This window comes from Bombina bombina, chromosome 7 (assembly GCF_027579735.1).
Source record: "Bombina bombina isolate aBomBom1 chromosome 7, aBomBom1.pri, whole genome shotgun sequence".
In the NCBI taxonomy this organism is placed as follows: domain Eukaryota; kingdom Metazoa; phylum Chordata; class Amphibia; order Anura; family Bombinatoridae; genus Bombina; species Bombina bombina.
Genome location: NC_069505.1, coordinates 45,619,933 through 45,642,591, shown reverse-complemented (window position 1 = coordinate 45,642,591; position 22,659 = coordinate 45,619,933). Strand labels below are relative to the sequence as shown.

Here is a 22,659-nt window from a genome sequence, read left to right as displayed (position 1 = left end):
TATTGGGTTATAACCTTCGTTTTATCTTATCCTATTGCTGCTCTAAAAAATATAAAGTTTCCTTTTAAGTTTTAAAGAGACACTAACTTTTTTATGGTTAACATTTATTACAAAATGTAACATGTTTATTGGTTTAATTCATCCTTTGTGTCTTAGGATGGATCTAGAGCACACAAAAAATAGTTACTTTTTAAAATTTAAAGAGACAGTAACGTTTTTTTATGTGTCCATTTTTTAATAATTTTTTTTTTTCCCTGAACCTACTCCTTCTAAGGCGATTGCTGTCTAGGAGTCTGTTGACAATGGTCAATCTATGCCACAAACTTCTCCTATAGTGTACCTCTAAACTTTATGGCCACATGCAGTGCCCTGCTCTTCCTTTCACACTCCACCCGGAGTTGCTCTGCATTTCATGCATTATATGTTTTTCCCCATGAGGTAGAAAACATTACTAGAGGAATTATTTTCAATCATTTAGGGTGATTGATTCAGTAGTTACTATTCCGAATGGTTCTTCCCTGTTACCTGAAACAGGAAGATACTTCAGGATTATCGGAGAGAGAATTCTCAAACTAAGATGGAACATTATTTTATTTGATCCTGAGGTTGTTTTTTCTTTCAGTTTTTAGCTTGAACACCTTCCTTTGTAACTTTAGGAGGTTTAAGCCACCCTGGGCGACTCCAACATTACCAGTGTAATCGATCCTAGTGCGTCCAGCAAGTTATAAGGAATGGAAACCGCATTCCCTATATTTAAAGAGATGTTTTCCAGAGCCGACTCAGCTATGGACGCTGGGCAATCATTTCCTAGGGTGGAAGGAGTAGTTTCCAGCTTAGCTAAGAGAACTACTATACCCTTAGAGGATAGTTGGGTTTTTCAAAGGTCCTATAGACAAAAATTAGAGAGAGGATGTACACTAGGGCTTACAATAGCAACTAGTGTGACGGAATATTGGTTTGATGCGTTGTCTGATACTACTAAGTCAGGAACTCCCCTGGATAAAATCCAGGATAAGATGAAAAGCTTTCAAATTGGCCAATTCCTCTCTTTCAAATTTTTCCCTTCAAGTTATCAAACTGGGAACATAGTTTCCTAGGTTCCAGCTCACAGGGCCTTGTTCTATGGATGTTCGCTCTAAGTCTAAGCTTTTAGCGTTTCTTTACAAGGGGAAGACCTTGTTGGGACCTGGCTTGACGAAAGTAATCTCTTTTGAAATTTAAAGAATTTCAATAAAAAAACATAATTTATGCTTACCTGATAAATTCCTTTCTCCTGTAGTGTAGTCAGTCCACGGGTCATCCATTACTTATGGGATTATATCTCCTCCCTAACAGGAAGTGCAAGAGGATCACCCAAGCAGAGCTGCTATATAGCTCCTCCCCTCTACGTCATACCCAGTCATTCGACCAAAACCAAACGAGAAAGGAGAAACTATAGGGTGCAGTGGTGACTGGAGTTTAATTTAAAATTTAGACCTGCCGTAAAAACAGGGCGGGCCGTGGACTGACTACACTACAGGAGAAAGGAATTTATCAGGTAAGCATAAATTATGTTTTCTCCTGTTAAGTGTAGTCAGTCCACGGGTCATCCATTACTTATGGGATACCAATACCAAAGCTAAAAGTACACGGATGACGGGAGGGACAGGCAGGACCTTTACACGGAAGGAACCACTGCCTGAAGAACCTTTCTCCCAAAAACAGCCTCCGAAGAAGCAAAAGTGTCAAATTTGTAAAATTTGGAAAAGGTGTGAAGTGAAGACCAAGTTGCAGCCTTGCAAATCTGTTCAATAGAGGCCTCATTTTTAAAGGCCCAAGTGGAAGCCACAGCTCTGGTAGAATGAGCTGTAATTCTTTCAGGAGGCTGCTGTCCAGCAGTCTCATAGGCTAAACGTATTATGCTACGAAGCCAGAAAGAGAGAGAGGTAGCCGAAGCCTTTTGACCTCTCCTCTGTCCCGAATAAACGACAAACAGGGAAGAAGTTTGTCTAAAATCTTTAGTTGCCTGTAAATAGAATTTCAGGGCCCGGACAACGTCCAGATTGTGCAGAAGTCGTTCCTTCTTTGAGGAAAGATTAGGGCACAATGAAGGAACAACAATCTCTTGATTGATATTCTTGTTAGTGACTACCTTAGGTAAGAACCCAGGTTTAGTACGCAGAACTACCTTGTCTGAATGAAAAATCAGATAAGGGGAATCACAATGTAAGGCTGATAGCTCAGAGACTCTTCGAGCCGAGGAAATAGCCATTAGGAACAGAACTTTCCAAGATAACAGCTTGATATCAATGGAATGAAGGGGTTCAAACGGAACACCCTGTAAAACATTAAGAACTAAGTTTAAGCTCCATGGCGGAGCAACAGTTTTAAACACAGGCTTAATCCTGGCCAAAGCCTGACAAAAAGCCTGAACGTCTGGAACTTCTGATAGACGCTTGTGCAAAAGAATGGACAGAGCTGAGATCTGTCCCTTTAACGAACTAGCAGATAAACCATTTTCTAAGCCTTCTTGTAGAAAAGACAATATCCTAGGAATCCTAACCTTACTCCATGAGTAACTCTTGGATTCGCACCAATGTAAGTATTTACGCCATATTTTATGGTAACTTTTCCTGGTAACAGGTTTCCTAGCCTGTATTAAGGTATCAATCACTGACTCCGAGAATCCACGCTTTGATAGAATCAAGCGTTCAATCTCCATGCAGTCAGCCTCAGAGAAATTAGATTTGGATGTTTGAAAGGACCCTGAACCAGAAGGTCCTGTCTCAGAGGCAGAGACCATGGTGGACAGGACGACATGTCCACTAGATCTGCATACCAGGTCCTGCGTGGCCACGCAGGCGCTATTAGAATCACTGATGCTCTCTCCTGCTTGATCCTGGCAATCAGGCGAGGAAGTATCGGGAAGGGTGGTAACACATAAGCCATGTTGAAGACCCAAGGTGCTGTCAGAGCATCTATCAGAACCGCTTCCGGGTCCCTGGATCTTGATCCGTAACAAGGAAGCTTGGCGTTCTGGCGAGACGCCATGAGATCCAGATCTGGTTTGCCCCAACGCCGAAGCAGTTGTGCAAATACCTCCGGGTGAAGTTCCCACTCCCCCGGATGAAAAGTCTGGCGACTTAGAAAATCCGCCTCCCAGTTCTCCACGCCTGGGATGTGGATCGCTGATAGGTGGCAAGAGTGAGACTCTGCCCAGCGAATTATCTTTGAGACTTCCATCATCGCTAGGGAACTCCTTGTCCCTCCCTGATGGTTGATGTAAGCCACAGTCGTGATGTTGTCCGACTGGAACCTGATGAACCTCCATGATCCCTGAGCCTTCAGGGAATTCCAGACAGCGCCCCAACCTAGTAGGCTGGCGTCTGTTACAATTGTCCAGTCTGGCCTGCTGAAGGGCATTCCCCTGGACAGATGTGGCCGAGAAAGCCACCATAGAAGAGAATCTCTGGTCTCTTGATCCAGATTCAGCATAGGGGACAAATCTGAGTAATCCCCATTCCACTGACTTAGCATGCACAATTGTAGTGGTCTGAGATGCAGGCGTGCAAAAGGTACTATGTCCATTGCTGCTACCATTAAGCCGATTACCTCCATGCATTGAGCCACTGACGGGTGTTGAATGGAATGAAGGACACGGCAAGCATTTAGAAGTTTTGTTAACCTGTCTTCTGTCAGGTAAATTTTCATTTCTACAGAATCTATAAGAGTCCCCAAGAAAGGAACTCTTGTGAGTGGCCTTAGAGAACTCTTTTCTACGTTAACCTTCCACAGTCCTCTCACACGTCCTATTAGTTAGGTGCAAGAGAATGACTGGGTATGACGTAGAGGGGAGGAGCTATATAGCAGCTCTGCTTGGGTGATCCTCTTGCACTTCCTGTTAGGGAGGAGATATAATCCCATAAGTAATGGATGACCCGTGGACTGACTACACTTAACAGGAGAAAATATAATAGCCTACTGTTGAATCAAAGACAGCATGAAGGACATACCCCCCAATCTGGGACCGGATCTGGTAGGGGCAGACTTTTCGTCTTGGCTCAGACTTGGGTTCGAGATGTTCAGGTTCCCTGGGCAATAGAAAATAGGTCCCAGGGATACAGGTTAGAGTTCAAAGGTTTTCTTCCCAGAGGTAGGTTTCTGCTTTCAAGAATCTGTAGACCAAACAAAAAGAGAGGTGCTCTTGCTCTGTGTAAGAGACCTCTCTGACCTGGGAGTGATAGTTCCTGTTCCAATTCAGGAACGGGATCTGGGATTTTATTCCATTCTGTTCGTGGTTCCCAATCAAGGAGGGAATATTCAGGCCTATTTTAGATCTCAAGAGTCTAAACAAATGAGGTCCTTCAAGATGGGAACTATTCATTCCATTCTCCTTTTGGTCCAAGGTCAATTTAGGACAACTGTGGTTTTGAAGGACGCGTACTTGCATGTTCCCATTCATAGGGAACATCACAAGTTTCTAGGGTTTGCCTTTCTAGACAAACATTTCCAATTCGTGGTTCTGCCCTTCAGTCTTGCCATAGCTCCCAGATTTTTCTCTAAGGTTCTGGGTTCACTGTTGGAGGTGCTTCCGTTGCGGGGTATTGCAGTGGCACCCTATCTGGACGACATCCTAGTCCAGGCGCCATTTTTTCTTCAAGCAAGATCCCACACGGAAATGTTATCCTTCCTGCGTTCTCGGATGGATGGTAAATTTGGAAAAGAGTTCCTTAGTCCCTAGTACAAGGGTAACTTTTATGGGAACCATATTAGGTTCTCTATCAATGAAGATTTTTCTGACAGAAGACAGGAAGTCAAAGATCTTCGATACTTGTCTAGCTCTTCAGTCCTCTCCTCAGCCATTAAGTGGCTCAGTGCATGGAGTTAATCGGACTGATGGTGAATGGCAGGACATCATCCCGTTATTCAATTCCATCTCAGACCTCTGCAGTTAAGCATGCTCAGGCATTGGATTGGATTTATTCAGATTTGTCTCCTCGAATGCTTCTAGAACAGGAGACAAGGGATTCTCTTCATTGGTGGTTGTCTCTGGATCATTTCTCTCAGGGAACCTGCTTTCGCAGACCACCTTGGGTGATTGGGACAACAGACGCCAGCCTTCTAGTGTGAGTCTGTTCTTCCTGTAAATTTTCTGGAGCTGAGAGTGATCTACAATGTTCTCCTGGCCTGGCCTCAGTTTACTTCAGTCCAGTTTATCAGGTTCCAGTCGGACAAATAACGTCAGTGGTTTACATCAATCATCAGGAAGGAACAAGGAGTTCCTTAGCGATGACAGAGGTCTCCAAAATACTTCAGTGAGCAGAGGTCCATTCTTGCTGCCTCTTGGCGAACCACATCCCAGGGATGGACAACTGGGAGACGGATTTCCTGAGCAGGCAGTCCTTCATCCGGGGGAGTGGGACCTCAATCCGGTACTGTTCTCCAGCTTTTTCCCCCCGTTTACTTTTCTTGCTCGGATCACGCAGGAGAGGGCATCGGTGATCCTCATAGCACCAGCTTAGCCTCGCAGGGTATGGTATGCAGATCTGGTGGCCATGTCATCTTTGCCACCTTGGAGACTTCCGTAAGGAAGGACCTTCTAATTCAAGGGCTCACAAAGCAGCTTCCAGAGAGAGTTACAGCTCATTCCACGAGGGCTGTTGCTTCCTCATGGGCGTTCAGAGGTGAAGCTTCTGTGGAATAAATTTGCAAGGATGCAACTTGGTCTTCTCTTCACTCTTTTTCAAAGTTTTTCAAATTTGTCTCGCCTGCGGCCGCTTTTGGAAGAAAGGTTCTTCAAGCAGTGGTGCCTTCCGTTTAAGTTCCCTGTCTTGTCCTTCCCGTATCATCTGTGTACTCTAGCTTGGGTATTGAATCCCATTAGTAATTAAGATGATCCGTGGACTCATCGTGTCTTAAAAAAGAAAAGAAAATTTATGCTTACCTGATAAATTTATTTCTTTTTTGAAACGATGAGTCCACGGCCCGCCCTGTTCTTTTAGACAGGTTGTGGGTTATTGTAAACTTCAGACACCTCTGCACGTTGGCTTTTCCTTTCTCTTCCTAACTTCGGTCGAATGACTGGAGTGGGTGGGAGGGGAGGAGCAATTTAACAGCTCTGCTATGGTGCTCTTTGCCTCCTCCTGCTGACCAGGAGGTGAATATCCCATTAGTAATTAAGATGATCCGTGGATTCATTGTGTCAAAAAAGAAATACATTTATCAGGTATGCATAAATTTTCTTTTTAAAGATGATGCACAAGAAAGCCCGCAAACCATTTGCTGAGGACAAACAGACTAAGGACATGGATTACAGGAACAATGTATTGTGGTCCGATGAGACCAATTTAAACATTTGGCTCAGATGGTGTAACCAGGTGAGGAGTACAAAGACAAGTGTGTCTTGCCTACAGTCAAGCATGGTGGTGGGAGTGTCATCGTCTGGGTCTGCACCAACACTGGGGAGCTACAGTTCATTGAGGGAACCATGAATGCCAACATGTACTGTGACATACTGAAGCAGAGACTGATCCCCTCCCTTCAGAGACTGGGCCGCAGGCCAGTATTCTAACATAACGACCCCAAACACACCTCCAAGATGACCACTGCCTTGATAAAGAAGCTGGAGGGTAATAGTGATGGACTGGTAAAGCATGTCTCCAGACCTAAACCCTATTGAGCATCTGTGGGGCATCCTCAAACGGAAGTCTAACATCCACCAGCTCTGTGATGTCGTCATGGAGGAGTGGAAAAGGACTCCAGTGGCAACCCGTGAAGCTCTGGTGAACTCCATGCCCAAGAGGATTAAGGCTGTGCTGGAAAATAATGGGGGCCACACAACATATTGACACTTTGGGCCCAATTTGGACATTTCCACTTATGGGTGTAATCACTTTTGTTGCCAACGGTTTGGACATTAATGGCTGTATGTTAAGTTATTTTAAGGGGACAGCAAATGTACACTGTTATACAGGCTGTACACTCAATACTTTACATTGTAGCAAAGTTTTTTTTTACAGTGTTGTCGCATGAAGAGATATAATAAAATATTTACAAAAATGTGAGGGGTGTACTCACTTTTGTGGGATACTATATAAATAACTAAATATATATTTATATTAATAAATAACATTGCTATAAACACTGCTGACATATAGTACTCAAGACATATGCACGCTCCTCAGCCTACCACACAAAGAAGAGAAAGAGGTAACTGAAAGGAGAGGGGAAAAAGTAAATTGTATTTTAATTTTTTATTAAACTATATGCTCAGTCTGAATCATAAGTGTGATCTTAAATTCTTTGCCCTTATAGAGCACAAATGGGAATGTATACATGCTTTCTACTCCTCTCCATACCTGCTGTTATGGCTCCCCCTTCACTGACTTGATCTGCCACCATCTTCATGGTCTCAGCCACTTTCTTCTCCCATTCACGAATGACAGCTTCCTTCTCCTCTGAGGTAAGTTGTGCCGTATGTGGGTGCTTCTGCAGTATGTGCCTTTTAATACTACTCACCTTCAATACAGTCATTGCGGAGCAACAGAACATACAGACCAAACAACCTCTTAAACCATTATAGTCCATTAGGTAATCTGTGCGCCAGTGCATCTGGTAGATGTTGCTATGGGTCAAGGGCACATTGTTCCCCCGCCACAAACTCACTTCCCATAATACGGGGTCAACACCAGAAGGCCAGCAGACAGCATTGGGTGAAAGGTTGGCTTGATTAATGGTCTTGGAGTCTGTTGAAATAGAATTCCTAGGTGCAATTACTCGCCAAGATTTAGGTGACTCACATAAAGAGGAGGATGATATAGAGGCTGACGGAGTTGGCAGGGGTTGAATAGAAGTCTCTGGGATAACTGAGAGCTGAGTTATAAGGATTGGCTGTGGAGCTTCCACTGGGATTGAAGGAGAAAGAAGAAGGGAGATCATTTAAATGTGTACAGATTATCAAATAATGTATTAAAATCTTAGTATGCATCATAAACTTAAAATTAAATACAATCAAAAATAAAATGTATGCTTACCTGATAAATGTATTACTTTTTTGACACGATGAGTCCACGGATCATCTTAATTCCCAGGTCAGCAGGAGGCGGCAAAGAGCACCACAGCAGAGCTGTTAAATAGTTCCTCCCTTCCCTCCCACTTCAGTCATTCGACCGAAGTTACAGAAAGAAAGGAAAAGCCAAGGTGCAGAGGTGTCTGAAGTTTACAATAACCCACAACCTGTCAAGAACAGGGCGGGCCGTGGACTCATCGTGTCAAAAAAGAAATAGATTTATCAGGTAAGCATACATTTTCTTTTCTTTATGACAGGATGAGTCCACGGATCATCTTAATTAATAATGGGATTCAATACCCAAGCTAGAGTACACAGATGATACGGGAGGGACAAGACAGGGAACCTAAACGGAAGGCACCACTGCTTGAAGAACCTTTCTCCCAAAAACGGCCTCAGTCGAGGCAAAAGTGTCAAATTTGTAGAACTTTGAAAAAGTGTGAAGAGAGGACCAAGTTGCAGCCTTGGAAATCTGTTCCACAGAAGCTTCATTTTTGAATGCACAGTAAGAGGAAACAGCCCTCGTAGAATGAACCGTAACTCTCTCAGAAGGCTGATGTCCAGCAGTCTCATATGCAAAACGTATGATACTCTTCAGCCAAAAAGAAAGAAGTAGCCAAAGCTTTCTGTCTCTTACGTCTTCCTGAGAAAACCACAAACAAAAAAGAAGACTGACGAAAGTCCTTAGTCGCCTGCAGGTAAAACTTTAACGTACGGACCACATCCAAATAGCGCAGAAGTCGTTCTTTCTGAGAAGAAGGATTAGGCCACAACGAAGGAACAACAATCTCCTGATTAATGTTCCGATCAGAAACAACCTTAGGAAGAAATCCTAATCTAGTACGTAAAACTACCTTATCTGAATGTAAAATAAGGAAAAGAGACTCATACTGCAATGCCGAGAGTTCGATACTCTACGAGCAGAAGAAATAGCAACAAGAAATAAAACTATCCAAGATAAAACTTAATATCTAAGAAATGCAAAGGCTTAAATAAAGCCAGTTGAAGAACATTGAGAACTAAATTCAGACTCCATGGAGGAGTAACTGGTTTAAACACAGGCCTGATCCAGATGTTCAATCATTTTGTCAGGCCTTGGCTAGGAACATCCGCCAGACGTTTGAGTAACAAAATAGATAGGGTATAGATCGGACCCTTTAGGGAACTAGCCGATAAACTTTTCTCCAAACCTTCTTGGAGAGAAGACAAAAATCTATAAATCCCTGCTCTACTCCATGAGTATCCCTTGAAAAACAAACCAGAGAAACAATCCGCGCTAAAAAGATATTACACCCCACACACTCCTCATGTGTTCCTAAACAAAAGGAAAAAAGTCTCAAGTTGCAATAAACATCTCAGAGTAGTCTCAGGGCAGGCCGGTATATGTATCGTTATGTGGTCATAAATACCTCCATACACAGCCACAGGTCCCTGAAATGATGACCGTTGATCTCAAATGAATATGTAACAGATAACCGTTGTACAGCACGATCTGTCCTAGCTCAAAGGCACACCGTGATAGTCCTGCACAGTGTTGGCGTTGTCACCCGGTGTATTCCTCTAGGACACCTGATGATGACGTCAAGGCCACGCTGTAAGCGAGATGCTCCGATGCAGCTCTGTAGATGTGGAGATCTTAGGCACTCCACCCACAGAAATATGAAAATAGAAGAAAAACAAAGAGCGCATCCGGATTCAAGTGTGTTTTATTCACAAATACATATATGACACACAAACAGTATTGCACTTACTAGAAGTCAAAAATAAAAGAGCATGTAGTTGGTGAGGTGTACAGTTCACTGCTGACCGGAACAATCACTACAAGCCCACCAGGTGATGTCAGGAGCCCAACAGCAGATATACAGTACAAATACACTCAAAATTCACCAGTGAGGTGTAGCAGATACCCCTTGGATTCACACCCATAGAAATATTTACGCCATATCTTATGGCAAATCCTTCTAGATACAGGCTTACAAACCTGAATCATGGTCTTTATGACCGAGTCTGAAAGACCCCGCTTGAATAAAATTACGTTCAATCTCCAAGTAGTCGGCTTCAGAGAAAATAGATTTAAATGAAGGAAGGGTCCTTGAATTAGAAGGTCCTTCCTCAACGGAAGTCTCCACGGTGGCAGAGATGACATGTCCACCAGATCTGCATACCAAATCCTGCGAGGCCAAGCCGGTGCAATGAGGATCACCGACGTCTTCTCCTGCATGATTTGAGCAATTACCCGAGGAAGAAAAGCAAACGGAGGAAAAGGTATGCTAGACTGAAAGTCCAAAGTACCGCCAGGGCGTCTAACAGCACCACCTGAGGGTCCCTAGATCTCGACCCGTACCTCAGAAGATTGGCCTTCTGCCGAGATTCCATGAGATCCAATTCCGGCTGACCTCATTTGAGAATCAAGCAGAAAAACACTTCCGGATGGAGTACCCACTACCCCAGCTAAAAGGTATGCCTATTCACGAAGTCAGCCTCTCAGAGTCCACCCCTGGAATGTGGATTGACGATAGACATCAAGAATGGGCCTCTGTCCACTGAATTATTTTGGATACCTCTGTTATCGCTAAGGAACTCCTAGTTACTGCCTGATGAACTGAAGATATATGTATCCAACTGGAACCAGATAAACTAAACCGAGACTGACTGGGGCCAGGCCAGAATAGCATTGAAGATCGCTCTGAGCTCTAGAATAAATATAGGAAGACCAGACACTGACTGAGTCTAAAATTCCCTGAGCCTTAAGGGGGCCATAGGCTGCTCCCCATCCTAGAAGGTTGGCGTCTGTTGTCACAGACACCCAAGATGGTCTGCGAAAGCAGGTTCCCTGGAAAAGATGATCCAGAGACAACCACCCTTAAAAAATCCCTTGTCTCCTGCTTCCAGTAATATTCAAGGAGACAAATCCATATAATCTCTGTTTCATAGCCCGAGTATGATAACCTGCCTAGGTCTGAGAAGGAACCGAGCAAACGGGACGATGTACCATGCCGGTACCATCAGCCCGATACCTCCATGCACTGAGCCACTAATGGCCAAGGAGAAGACTGAAGAAATAGACAAGAATCGAAAATCTTTAATTTCCTGACTTCTGTCAGGAAAAAAACTTCATTTATAGGGAATCTATTATGGTTCCCAAGAAGGTTACCTTTGTCCATGTTAATAAGTAACTCCTTACAAAATTTACCTTTCTTCTTGATATCACAGATGGGATAACATTTCCATATGGAATCTTGCTTAAAAAGATTGTGCCTGGACTAGGCGGTCTTCCAGAAAGGGCGCCCCAGCTATGCCCAGTAACCGAGCACCGCCAAGATCAAACCCAGACAATTTGAAAAATTCTGGGAGCTGTAGCAAGGCCAAAAGGCAAAGCCACAATTGGGAGTGTTTGCCTGAGAATGTGAAAATTCAAGCACGCATCCGTTAAATCCGCCTTCATAAAATGACCCTCCTGGATCAAAAGGAAAATAGAATGAATAGTTTCCACCCTGAAGGCGGTACACTTAGGAATTTGATTAGAATCTTGACATCTAAAATTTGATTAGATTCTAGGATCTAAAATAGTATTAAAGGTTCCCTCTTTTTTGAGAGCCACTACCAAATTAGAATAAAATTCCGAACTCCATTCCTGAATCGGAACAAGAACTCACTTTTTCCCAGGTCGGAGAGGTATCCTACCCAAAGTAAGGCCACCTTGCCTCTTATCTGGCTTCAAACATTCTTGAAAGCCAAAACCTCCCTCCTGCTCAGAGGAAGAAGTAGAAGGATACTCTTGAAATCTTGAAAGGAGCGAAAAAGTAATCTTAACCATAATGTGTGGCAATATGGTAAGCCTGAAATCTTAGCTTCCCGCTAAATACTTAAAGGGAAGCATCTGTTAAAAAGGAGATGACCGACTTAAAGGCCTTTATTTTACCCTGGATTTCCTTGAAGGGAGTGTCTGTTGGAATGGAACCAGACAATGTATGAACCAGTATGCTGCCGCATTAATGACAGTGGCAATACAAGTCATAGGCTGCCATTATTGAGCAACCCCTCTAACCTCTTATCCCCAGGATCCTTAAAGGAACAACTATCCTCTTTGGGAATAGAAGGACTCCCGGCTAGCGTGGAAATTGTCCTTTCCACCCTGGGTACCGACTGACGGAACTCCTTGAAAGAGTCCGCTATGGGTAAAAATCTCTTCCAAACATAGGAAATGGAGAAAATAAGGGGTACCTTCTCTCCCATTCCTTAGCAATTATCTTGGTACAACCTAATATTGACAACCACCATGGTATCGTTATCGTCCTGAGTAGCTAAAACCTCCTTAAGTAACATACGGAGGTGTTCTAGCTTAAACCTGAAAGATACAACTTCAGTATCAGCAGGAGGAATTATACTGTCAGAAACTGAGATTTTATCCTCAGATGCTACCGAAGTATCCTCCTCCTCACGTCTGGGAAGGGACCTCTGAGATAGTAACAACCGTGACAGGAACCCCGCTCACTGAATGATTATTTTTCCTCTTGCGCTCTCCCTGCAGCATGGGAAAAGCAGACTACGCACTAGAGACCGTCTAATAAAAAAGGGAAGCAATGTCGATGAGAGATTCATGAAACACTAACATAATACCCATCCGGTTCTAATAAGGTTTTAAAAAAACGGAATATGAAGCATCTAACGCTGCAGAGGAGGCCCACCATCGCTCCGTATCAGATAAGGGCTATGAACACAACGCGACAGAATGCTGCATAGGTTAGCTCCACCCATCATAGGCAAATCCAAATAACTTCCATCATGGCGGCACTTTTAATGCTAAGAACTCCCAGTCGGCTAGAATATGTAAATAAAGGATTGGGAGTATGCATTGCACCAAATAGGCTAGAAAAATAAGCGCTGACAAATCTAACCTCCCGGTCGGCTGTTTAAACTACAATAAAGCCATTGGGAGTTGTAAACAGCCACCAAGTATAAATATGGGAGTAGTTTTATACTGACATAAACTGTATGCCCCAAACACAAATATAAGGGCCATTTCTCCACGTCCCAGTGCCTGCAGAAACTGCCCTATGACCTATCCTTCCTAGGACAATAGTCCTCTTGTGTCCATGTATGAAATAAAGTGCCAATCTTTCTGTGTACATACCAGAAATGAAAATTAGCACTTACTTTAGAAATCTGCACGGCAGTAAGGCAGCTCACCCGGCTTGCAAGGTCCTCTCCCTCACATTGGCCTGTGGAAATAAAAAGTACTGACTATTTTTGTCTCCCTCAGACTTTCACAAACAGGGCAGCATCAAGATATGGGAGGCGCAGTGAGAATTATGTCCCACAAGTTCCCATTGCTCTAAAGCCACCAATGTTCTACTGAAGAGACTGATATGGACTACGGCTACACCCCAGGACAAAGCAGCACAATCTTGCACTACTTTAAAAAGAAAATGTATGCTTACTTAATAATTTTTTTTTTTTTTGACACGATGAGTCCACGGATCATCATCCTTACTTGTGGGATATTCACCTCCTGGTCAGCAGGAGGAGGCAAAGAGCACCACAGTAGAGCTGTTAAATAGCTTCTCCCTTCCCTCCCACTCCAGTCATTCGACCGAAGTTAGGAAGAGAAAGAAAAAGCCAAGATGCAGAGGTGTCTGAAGTGTACAAAAATTAACAACCTGTCTTAAAAGAACAGGGAGGGCCGTGGACTCATCGTGTCTAAAAAGAAACAATTTTATCAGGTAAGCATAAATTTTCTTTTTAAAGACACGATGAGTCCACGAATCATCATCCTTACTTGTGGGATACAATACCAAAGCTAGAGTACACGGATGAAAAGGGAGGGACAAGACAGGAAACCTAAACGGAAGGCACCACTGCTTGAAGAACCTGTCTTCCAAAAGCAGCCTCAGCAAAAAGTATCAAATTTATAAAATTTATAAAAAGTGTGAGGAGAAGATCAAGTTGCAGCCTTGCAAATCTGTTCTATAGAAGCTTCATTTTTGAATGCCCATGAGGAAGCAACTGCCCTAGTAGAATGAGCCGTAACTCTTTCAGGAGGCTGCTGTCCAGCAGTCTCATATGCAAAAAGGATGATACTCTTCAACCAAAAAGAAAGAGCGGGAGCCATAGCTTTCTGACCCTTACATTTTCCAGAGAAAATTACAAACAGAAGAAGACTGCCGAAAGTCCTTAGACGCTTGCAAGTAAAACTTTAAAGCGGGGGCGGAGCTTGTAGCTGAAGCGGCAAGACGCATTTGAGAGGAGCTCCTGACATTAATCACTTTTAATAGCTACTAATACCAGATAATCCATTAAAATACAATATATATATCTGCTATATGATAGTTGTGGGGGTTTTATAGTCTGGAACTGTATTGAGATTGCCGACTGCCTAGGTTCTTTAGCTGGCTGTGAAGAGGTTGCCATTACTCACAGGGCCTTCATCTACACAACCGGGGTTGCCGTATTATACCCCCCCCAGGAAACTGGGTTACTAGGCAGATATTTAACGCTGCCTCAAACCTGCTAAGTGATCATCGGATCAATTATTCTAAAGTAGAGAACCACCTTTCAGTACAATCCATCTACAAGTGAATTCGCCTAAAGGGGAGCCATACAAATACCGCTTCAACAATGGAGGCTCTAGACATATGGGAGAGCAGGATGGTACAGATTATAAAAGATCACTACCGGAGCTTAGAGGTGGACTTATGCAGACTACTAATGAGACAGACAACTGCAGCGGTCCCTCCTAGGGGAAGTGATTGTAAAGATATAACTTTCAGGGCAGACCCGGCTAGCGAGGAGACCTCTAACTCCTACAGACAGGGCACCGTGAACTTACCCAGCAAAACAGCCTTTGAAACTAAGTCTGAAGCGGATACCCTGTCTGGCGCATTGAACAAGAGAATTCCCAACTATAGGCCCAGCCGCAAAGCTATAGCTGCTATCAGAAAGCGGGGCAGGACTAAATCAACAAGGCTGGTGAAACCGTGCCTAAAGAGAGAGACCGCTCAAGCTCATCAGTCCCTGACAGCTTATAGGAGCTTGCGACAGCAGCGCAGCGCTAGATCCACAAGGCTAATAAGGCCGCATCTCAAGAGGGGGATCTTTCGAGCTTACCCGCTCTGGACACCGACTGCACTCAGGAACAAGGTGAGAGGGGAACCTTGCTCTGAGCCTGACAACCGGAGGCATACGAGAGTGGGAGGATGGAAGAGACTTGGATATTTAAAAGGTACACTTTCCTATCTCACCTCCCGGTGGGCCTACTCATTTGAGGCGGGCAGTATGGAGAACGGGTGTAGGATCTGATCATCGTACTACAGCAGAAGTGCCCTGCACAGAGGCTTTGCGCACTTGGAAGAAAATGGGACATACTTTGCAAGCCTCCCCATTGCGGCGACAAGAGCATAAAAATCCCCCTTTGTTGTTGCTCGCCCCTTATTCTCCTCTAACCACACTGGGGTTATATTTGTTACCCCGTACTGCAGCTCAGCCTTTACTGCCCTTCTGGCGGCCGTATCCACATCTCTGCATTTCCTGGGACCCAGGAGGACTGCTATCCCTTATGACTCTCTCTATGCATTTTCCTAGGCAGGGTGGTTAGTCGTGGATCATCTGGCACTGTACATTATACTGACTCTGACATTAAGTAAAGATAACCCCTAAACCCGCTAATATATTCCATAGTGACTCCCTGCTCTTCATACAACACCTGTTGAACACTATTGAAATGACTTTAAGCCTACACTAAGTTTTGTTCACATTAAATTTCTTCTGTGCAGCTGGAACTGGTCGTGCTTAATATTGGAGTAATCGCTTGGGACATTTTGTTTTGCCACCTAAAAACCTCTTAAATCATTTCAGGGACAACTTACAATTATCAGATATGTACTCTTGGCCTCCTGCCACCTGGTCTTATCACTTTAACTTTGCCATTAATCTTTAATGTATGATATGTTAAGTTTATACACACTAACACTAAACCTCCATCATGTTCCCTTCCTTGATCCCCCCTTGCAAATGTGTCTGTACAAGTTCTATACTGCTAGTAAACCCACTGTATCTTGTCCCACCTATAATTTTTATTTGAGACCAGTGCTCAAATTTTGAGCTATTTCACTATTGAAGTGGTGCATATCACATTCTATATTGCATTTTATGTCACACAAGGTTGTAAATATAGCAGCCTCTTATATATCTTGAGGCAATATTTGATGATGCTGGTCTTTACTGGTACAGAAACAACCAACTTTGCTTCTGATTTATATTTTAAACCCTATGAGAGGGCCTCGTGTACAGATGTTATGTTTTCTATTAATAAGTTGCTTGTTACTATCTATTTCTTAATGTTTTGCAGGTATGTGCTCCATATAGCATGGTGTCTTTCAAAAGCATTCTAGTCCTATATGTAAACCTAGATTGTTGATATAGCTTGACTTAAATATGAGGAAAAGAAAAAGAGGAAAAGAAAAAGAGGAAAAAATGAGGCACATTGGCTGAGATCCAAGAGCGATCTCCTTATTGGAAACACCTCCTATAGCTTGACTAATCTAATTTGAGGTCCAAAAGTGGCCTTCTATGTTCATCGGGAGGTTTACAGTACACTTGGCATATTACTTAATATTTAAGCCCTTGGTTTTTTGTTCAGAACAATGTATAGTATTATGTCACTGTTAGGTAACATATCGTGAATGTTCAACTGATTTTACTGTGACATCTCCATGTATATTCTTCTTTCTTTTTTGTATGCCTTTATTTCAGCCTCAATAAAAAAAAAAATAAAAAAAAATAAAAGAGAGACAACGGAATTTTGCGGCTTTATACAAATAAATGATAATAATAATTTTTGTCAACTTTAAAATAGTGAGACTCACCTGCAGATGGGATACTTTAAGAATTTGAAGCAAAATATATGGAGCCAACTTGAAAGGAAACGGTAATGGCTATGCTAATTGATTATAGTAGTTTTAAGACTAATGCATTTGAGTGCAGTTTTTTCACTTTAATAATATTAATTTATGATGAGTGAAATTAAGATTTTCAGATTATTTTATGTTGTTTATAATTAACATTTTTTAAAAAGCTTTCAAACACTAAATTGTAATCATAAATAAACTAATTATCGTAAAAAAAAAAAAAAAAAAAAAAAAAAAAAAAAAACTTTAAAGCACGGACTACGTCCAAATTGTAAAGAAGACGGATTAGGACACAAGGAAGGAACAACAATCTCCTGATTAATGTTCCTGTCTGAAACAACCTTAGGAAGGAACCCTAGTTTATTACGTAAAACTACCTTATCCGAATGGAAAATAAGGTAAGGCGAATTGTATTGCAACGCCAAAAGCTCAGATACTCTTCGAGCTGAAGAAATAGCAACAAGAAATAAAACTTTCCAAGATAACAACTTAATATCTATGGAATGCATAGGCTGAAACGGAGCCTCTTGAAGAACTTTAAGAACTAAATTCAGACTCCATGGAGGAGTAACTGGTTTGAACACAGGCCTGATCCTAACCAAGGCCTGACAAAAAGATTGAACATCTGGGACATCTGCCAGACGTTTGTGTAACAAAATAGATAAGGCAGAGATCTGACCCTTTAGGGAACTAGTCGCTAAACCCTTCTCCAAACCTTCTTGGAGAAAAGACTAAATTCTGGGGAACCTAACTCTACTCCATGAGTAGCCCTTGGATTCACACCATATCTTATGGTAAATCTTTCTAGTTACAGGCTTACGTGCCTGAATCAACATCTCTATGACCGAATCAGAAAAACCCCGCTTGGATAGAATTAAGCGATCAATCTCCAAGCAGTCAGCTTCAGAGAAATTAGATTTGGGTGAAGGAAGGGCCCTTGAATGAGAAGATCCTTCCTCAATGGAAGTCTCCAAGGTGGCAGGGATGACATGTCCACCAGATTGGCATACCAAATCCTGCGAGGCCACGCAGGAGCAATGAGGATCACTGATGCCTTCTCCCGTTTGATTCGAGCAATTACCCGAGGAAGAAGTGCAAACGGGGGAAATAGATATGCTAGGCTGAAGGACCAAGGAACTGCAAGAGCATCTATCAGTTCCGCCTGGGGATCCCTGGACCTTGACCCGTATCTCGGGAGCTTGGAATTCTGACGAGATGCCATGAGATCTAACTCCGGCCAACCCCATTTGAGAATCAGGTTGGAGAATACTTCTGGGTGAAGTTCCCCCCACTCTCCCGGATGAAAAGTCTGCCTGCTCAGAAAGTCCGCCTCTCAGTTGTCCACCCCTGGGATGTGTATCGCTGACAGATGGCAAGAATGGGCCTCCGCCCACCGGATTATCTTGGTACCTCGGTCATCACTAAGGAACTCCTCGTTCCTCCCTGACTGATGTAAGCCACTGCCGTTATGTTGTCCGACTGGAATCTGATGAACTGGACCGAAGCCAACTGAGGCCAGGCCAGAAGAGCATTAAAGAGCGCTCTTAGTTCCAGAATGTTTATATGAAGAACAGACTCTGCCTGAGTCCATACTCCCTAAGCCTTTAGGGAACCCCAGACCGCTCCCCATCCTAAAAGGCTGGCGTCTGTTGTCACAATCACCTAGGAAGGTCTGCGAAAGCAGTTCCCCTGGGATAGATGATCCAGAGACAACCACCATTGAAGAGAGACCCTCATCTCCTGATCCAGGGTTATTCGAGGAGACAAATCTGCATAATCTACATTCCACTGCCTAAGCATGTTTAACTGCAGATGTCTGAGGTGAAACCGAGCAAATGGTAGGATGTCCATTGCCGCTACCATCAGTCTGATTACTTCCATGCACTGAGCCACCGATGGTTGAGAAATGGACTGAAGGGCTCGACGGGTATCTAGAATCTTTGATTTTCTGATTTCTGTCAGAAAAATCCTCAGATATAGAATCGATTAGAGTTCCCAAGAAGGTCACCCTTGTCTTCGGGATTAAGGAACTCTTTTCCAGATTTACCTTCCACCCATGAGTTCTCAGGAAGGATAGCACAACGTCGGTGTGGAACCTTGCTTGTTGACAAGATGGCACCTGGATTAGAATATCGTCCAGATAAGGCGCCACTGCAATGCCCCACGGTCTTAGAGTCGCCAGCAGAGACCCCAGAACCTTTGTGAAAATTTTGGGTGCCGTGGCCAGACCGAAAGGAAGAGCCACGAACTGTGTTTGTCCAGAAAAGCAAACCTTAGGAACTTGTGATGATCTCTGTGGATACGAACATGAAGGTATGCATCCTTTAAATCCACTGTCGTCATAAATTGACCCTCCTGAATCAATGGAAGAATGGTACGAATAGTTTCCATCTTGAATGATGGAACTCTGAGAAACTTGTTAAGACCCTTTAGGTCTAGGATAGGTCTGAAAGTTCCCTCCTTTTTGGGAACTACAAACAGATTGGAGTAAAAACCCTGCCCATGTTCCTGTACAGGAAAGGGAAAAATTACTCCCAGGGATGAGAAGTCTCTTACACAATGTAAGAACGCCTCTCTTTTTATCTGGTCTGCAGATAATCTTGAAAGAAGAAATCTTCCTCGGGGAGGAAAACTTTAACTCCAGTTTGTATCCATGAGACACTATTTCTATAGCCCAGGGATCCTGAACATCCCGCACCCAAGCCTGAGCGAAGAAAGAAAGTCTGCCCCTTACCAGATCCGGGCCTGGATCAGGGGCAAGTCCTTCATGCTGACTTGGATTCAGCAGCAGGCTTCTTGGATTGCTTACCCTTTTTCCAAGACTGGTTGGGTCTCCAAGTAGGCTTGGTTTGCGAATAGTTTCCTTCCTGTTTAGAAGAGGAAGAGAATGAATTTCCCTTGAAATTTCGAAAAGGAACGAAAATTATTTTGTCGTCCTTTTTGTTTACTTCTCTTATCTTGAGGAAGGAGATGACCCTTAACCTCCCGTGAAATCCGAGATAAATTTCCTTCAGGCCAGGCCCAAACAAGGTCTTCCCCTTGTAAGGAATTGCTAGAAGATTAGACTTAGATGATACGTCCGCAGACCAAGGTTTTAACCCTAAGGCTCTGCGGGCTAGGATAGAGAACCCTGAACTCTTAGCTGTCAATTTAGTAATTTGCAGAGAGGCATCCGTAATAAAAGCATTGGCTAATTTCAGAGCTTTAATCCTATCTTGGATCTCCTCTAAAGAAGTCTCAGTCTTAAGAGACTCGGACAGAGCATCAAACCAATAAGCTGCCGCCCTGGTGACAGTAGCAATGCACGCAGCCGGCTGCAACAGCAGACCTTGGTGAACATAAATCTTTTTAAGTAGACCCTCCAACTTCTGGTCCATGGGGTCTTTAAAAGCACAACTATCCTCAATAGGAATAGTAGTTCGTTTGGCCAAAGTGGAAATAGCCCCTTCCACCTTAGGAACCGATTGCCAAGCTTCCCTGACAGCGTCAGCTATAGGGAACATCTTTTTGAAAATAGGAGAGAAGGGAATACCTGGTCTCTCCAATTCCTTAGAAACAATATCCGAAGTTCGCTTAGGCACTGGAAAAACATCTGAGTAAGAAGGAACTTCGAAATATCTGTCCAATTTACTCTATTTCTCAGGAGCGACCACTACCGTGGAATCACAGTCGTCTAAGGTAACCAAAACCTCCCTGAGTAACAGGCGGAGGTGTTCTAGTTTAAACCTGAGACAACCTCTGAATCAGTCAAAGGTAAGGAACTCACCGAGTCTGAAATTTCGCCTTCCGATAGAACCTCTATACCCTCCATCTCAGATCCCTGGGAGGGTACATCCGAGATTGCCACCATAGCATCAGAAACCTCACTGACCACATGGTTGTCTTTCCTCTTACGTTTGCCTTGAAGCATAGGAAAAGCAGACAACGCATCAGAAATTGTGGAAGACATAAGTGCAGCTATGTCTTTTAAAGTAACTCCAGTAGGAGCTAGAGTAGAAGTACAGGGCACTGCTTGAGCGGGCGTTAAAGATTGGGACGCTTGGGGAAAAGCTGTGGCATACTCTGAATCTCATCATTAGATTCCTGAGAAGCATCCGCCTTTGAAAAATTTTGAGCATGAATAATTTTCTCTCTATAGCTTAAAGTCCTCTCGACATGTTACTGGCTCTTAAAATTTTAAAACTGAACTTTTTTTACTGCATGAGAAAAAAAAAAGAGTTGAAAAATGGAAGCCAAATTGCGAACAGAGTACTTATTAAACTTGAATGAATAACAGGATACTGTGCCTTTAAATAAATAAATAAAAAACGTTTTTAAATCCTAGACACCTCTACGCCTCAGTAGCTCTGCTGAGGCGCCTACCTGCCGACTGGTCTCACTGCAATTCCCAGCGGTGCAGAAGGAAAAGATTCAGTAGCGCTAACAACCGCTTGCTTATTTAGGAAAAACCATGCGGTCCTAGAGAAAAGAAAAGACGTCACTGTCCTGCAAGTCTGATAGCCGATTAGCCCCACAGCTAAACCGGAACGTCTCCGGATGCCAGGCCATATGAAACTGCACAGCGGAAGTGTGCAAAATGCTGGCCCCGCCCCTCGTGGGCGTTAACAACTACACAGCCCGACTGGCTTAACATGTAATAAAAAATATAACGATAGTGACAAAAAGCAAACTATTTTCCAGCTTTACTCCCTGCCCCAGTGCCTGTACATTAAGCTGTCATAAAAGAGCTCCATTTGTCTTATATAAATTTAAGGTATATTTGAAGTGCCCACTTTCCTCTGAGTCTTTAGTTTTCCCAGAATAAAAAGTCTGCACTTACCTTAATGCTACGGCTACACCCTAGAACAAAGCAGCACAATCTTGCACTACTTTAAAAATAATAAACTCTTGATTAAAGAATCTATACTAACACCTCACTTTACCTCTTCCTATCACTAACGTAGGCAAAGAGAATGACTGGGGTGGGAGGGAAGGGAGGAGCTATTTAACAGCTCTGCTGTGGTGCTCTTTGCCTCCTCCTGCTGACCAGGAGGTGAATATACCACAAGTAAGGATGATGATCCGTGGACTCATCGTGTCTTTAAAAAGAAAATAATAAACTCTTGATTGAAGAATCTATTCTAACAACTCACTTTACCACTTCCTGTCACTAACGTAGGCAAAGAGAATGACTGGAGTGGGAGGGAAGGGAGGAGCTATTTAACAGCTCTGCTGTGGTGCTCTTTGCCGCCTCCTGCTGACCAGGAGGTGAATATCCCATTAGTAATTAAGATGATTAGTGGACTCGTGTCATAAAAAAGAAATAAGAGATTCTAGAACATCAGGCATTGACAAAACCTGAAAGACGGGAGCCAATATTCCTACATTGTATTTACAGCTCCTAAATTACATAAATGCACAATTTTATTCTGAATCCTAAGAAGTATGTCAGGCTCCTAAACTTTATAGAACTTTTTCAGCTCCTGATACAATTAGACCCAGCAAGAAAACAGTGGAGCGCTACTGGGGTCTTTTTCATACAAATACCTATACAACAATCCAAAGAGAAAATAGTCAATAATTATAGGAGCCATGGTTTCATCGCCTGAAATAATTGCAAACATGCTGCTTGAGGAACATTGCCCTAATCCATTATACTTTATCAATTTTATATATAAACAACTAGTTCATTCCTCCTACCTATCCTATTAGCTTCTATTTAAAGCC

General features: G+C 43.1%; 1 protein-coding gene across 1 annotated transcript in view; it reads right to left on the bottom strand.

Annotated features, from left to right (window-relative positions):
* ZFTA (zinc finger translocation associated) overlaps positions 1-22,659 on the bottom strand; it is a 102,742-nt gene that overhangs the window by 44,851 nt on the left and 35,232 nt on the right. The window contains exon 4 of the mRNA XM_053689246.1: positions 7,338-7,883. Coding sequence (XP_053545221.1) covers positions 7,338-7,883 — 546 coding nt within the window. The remainder of the gene's footprint in view (positions 1-7,337; positions 7,884-22,659) is intronic.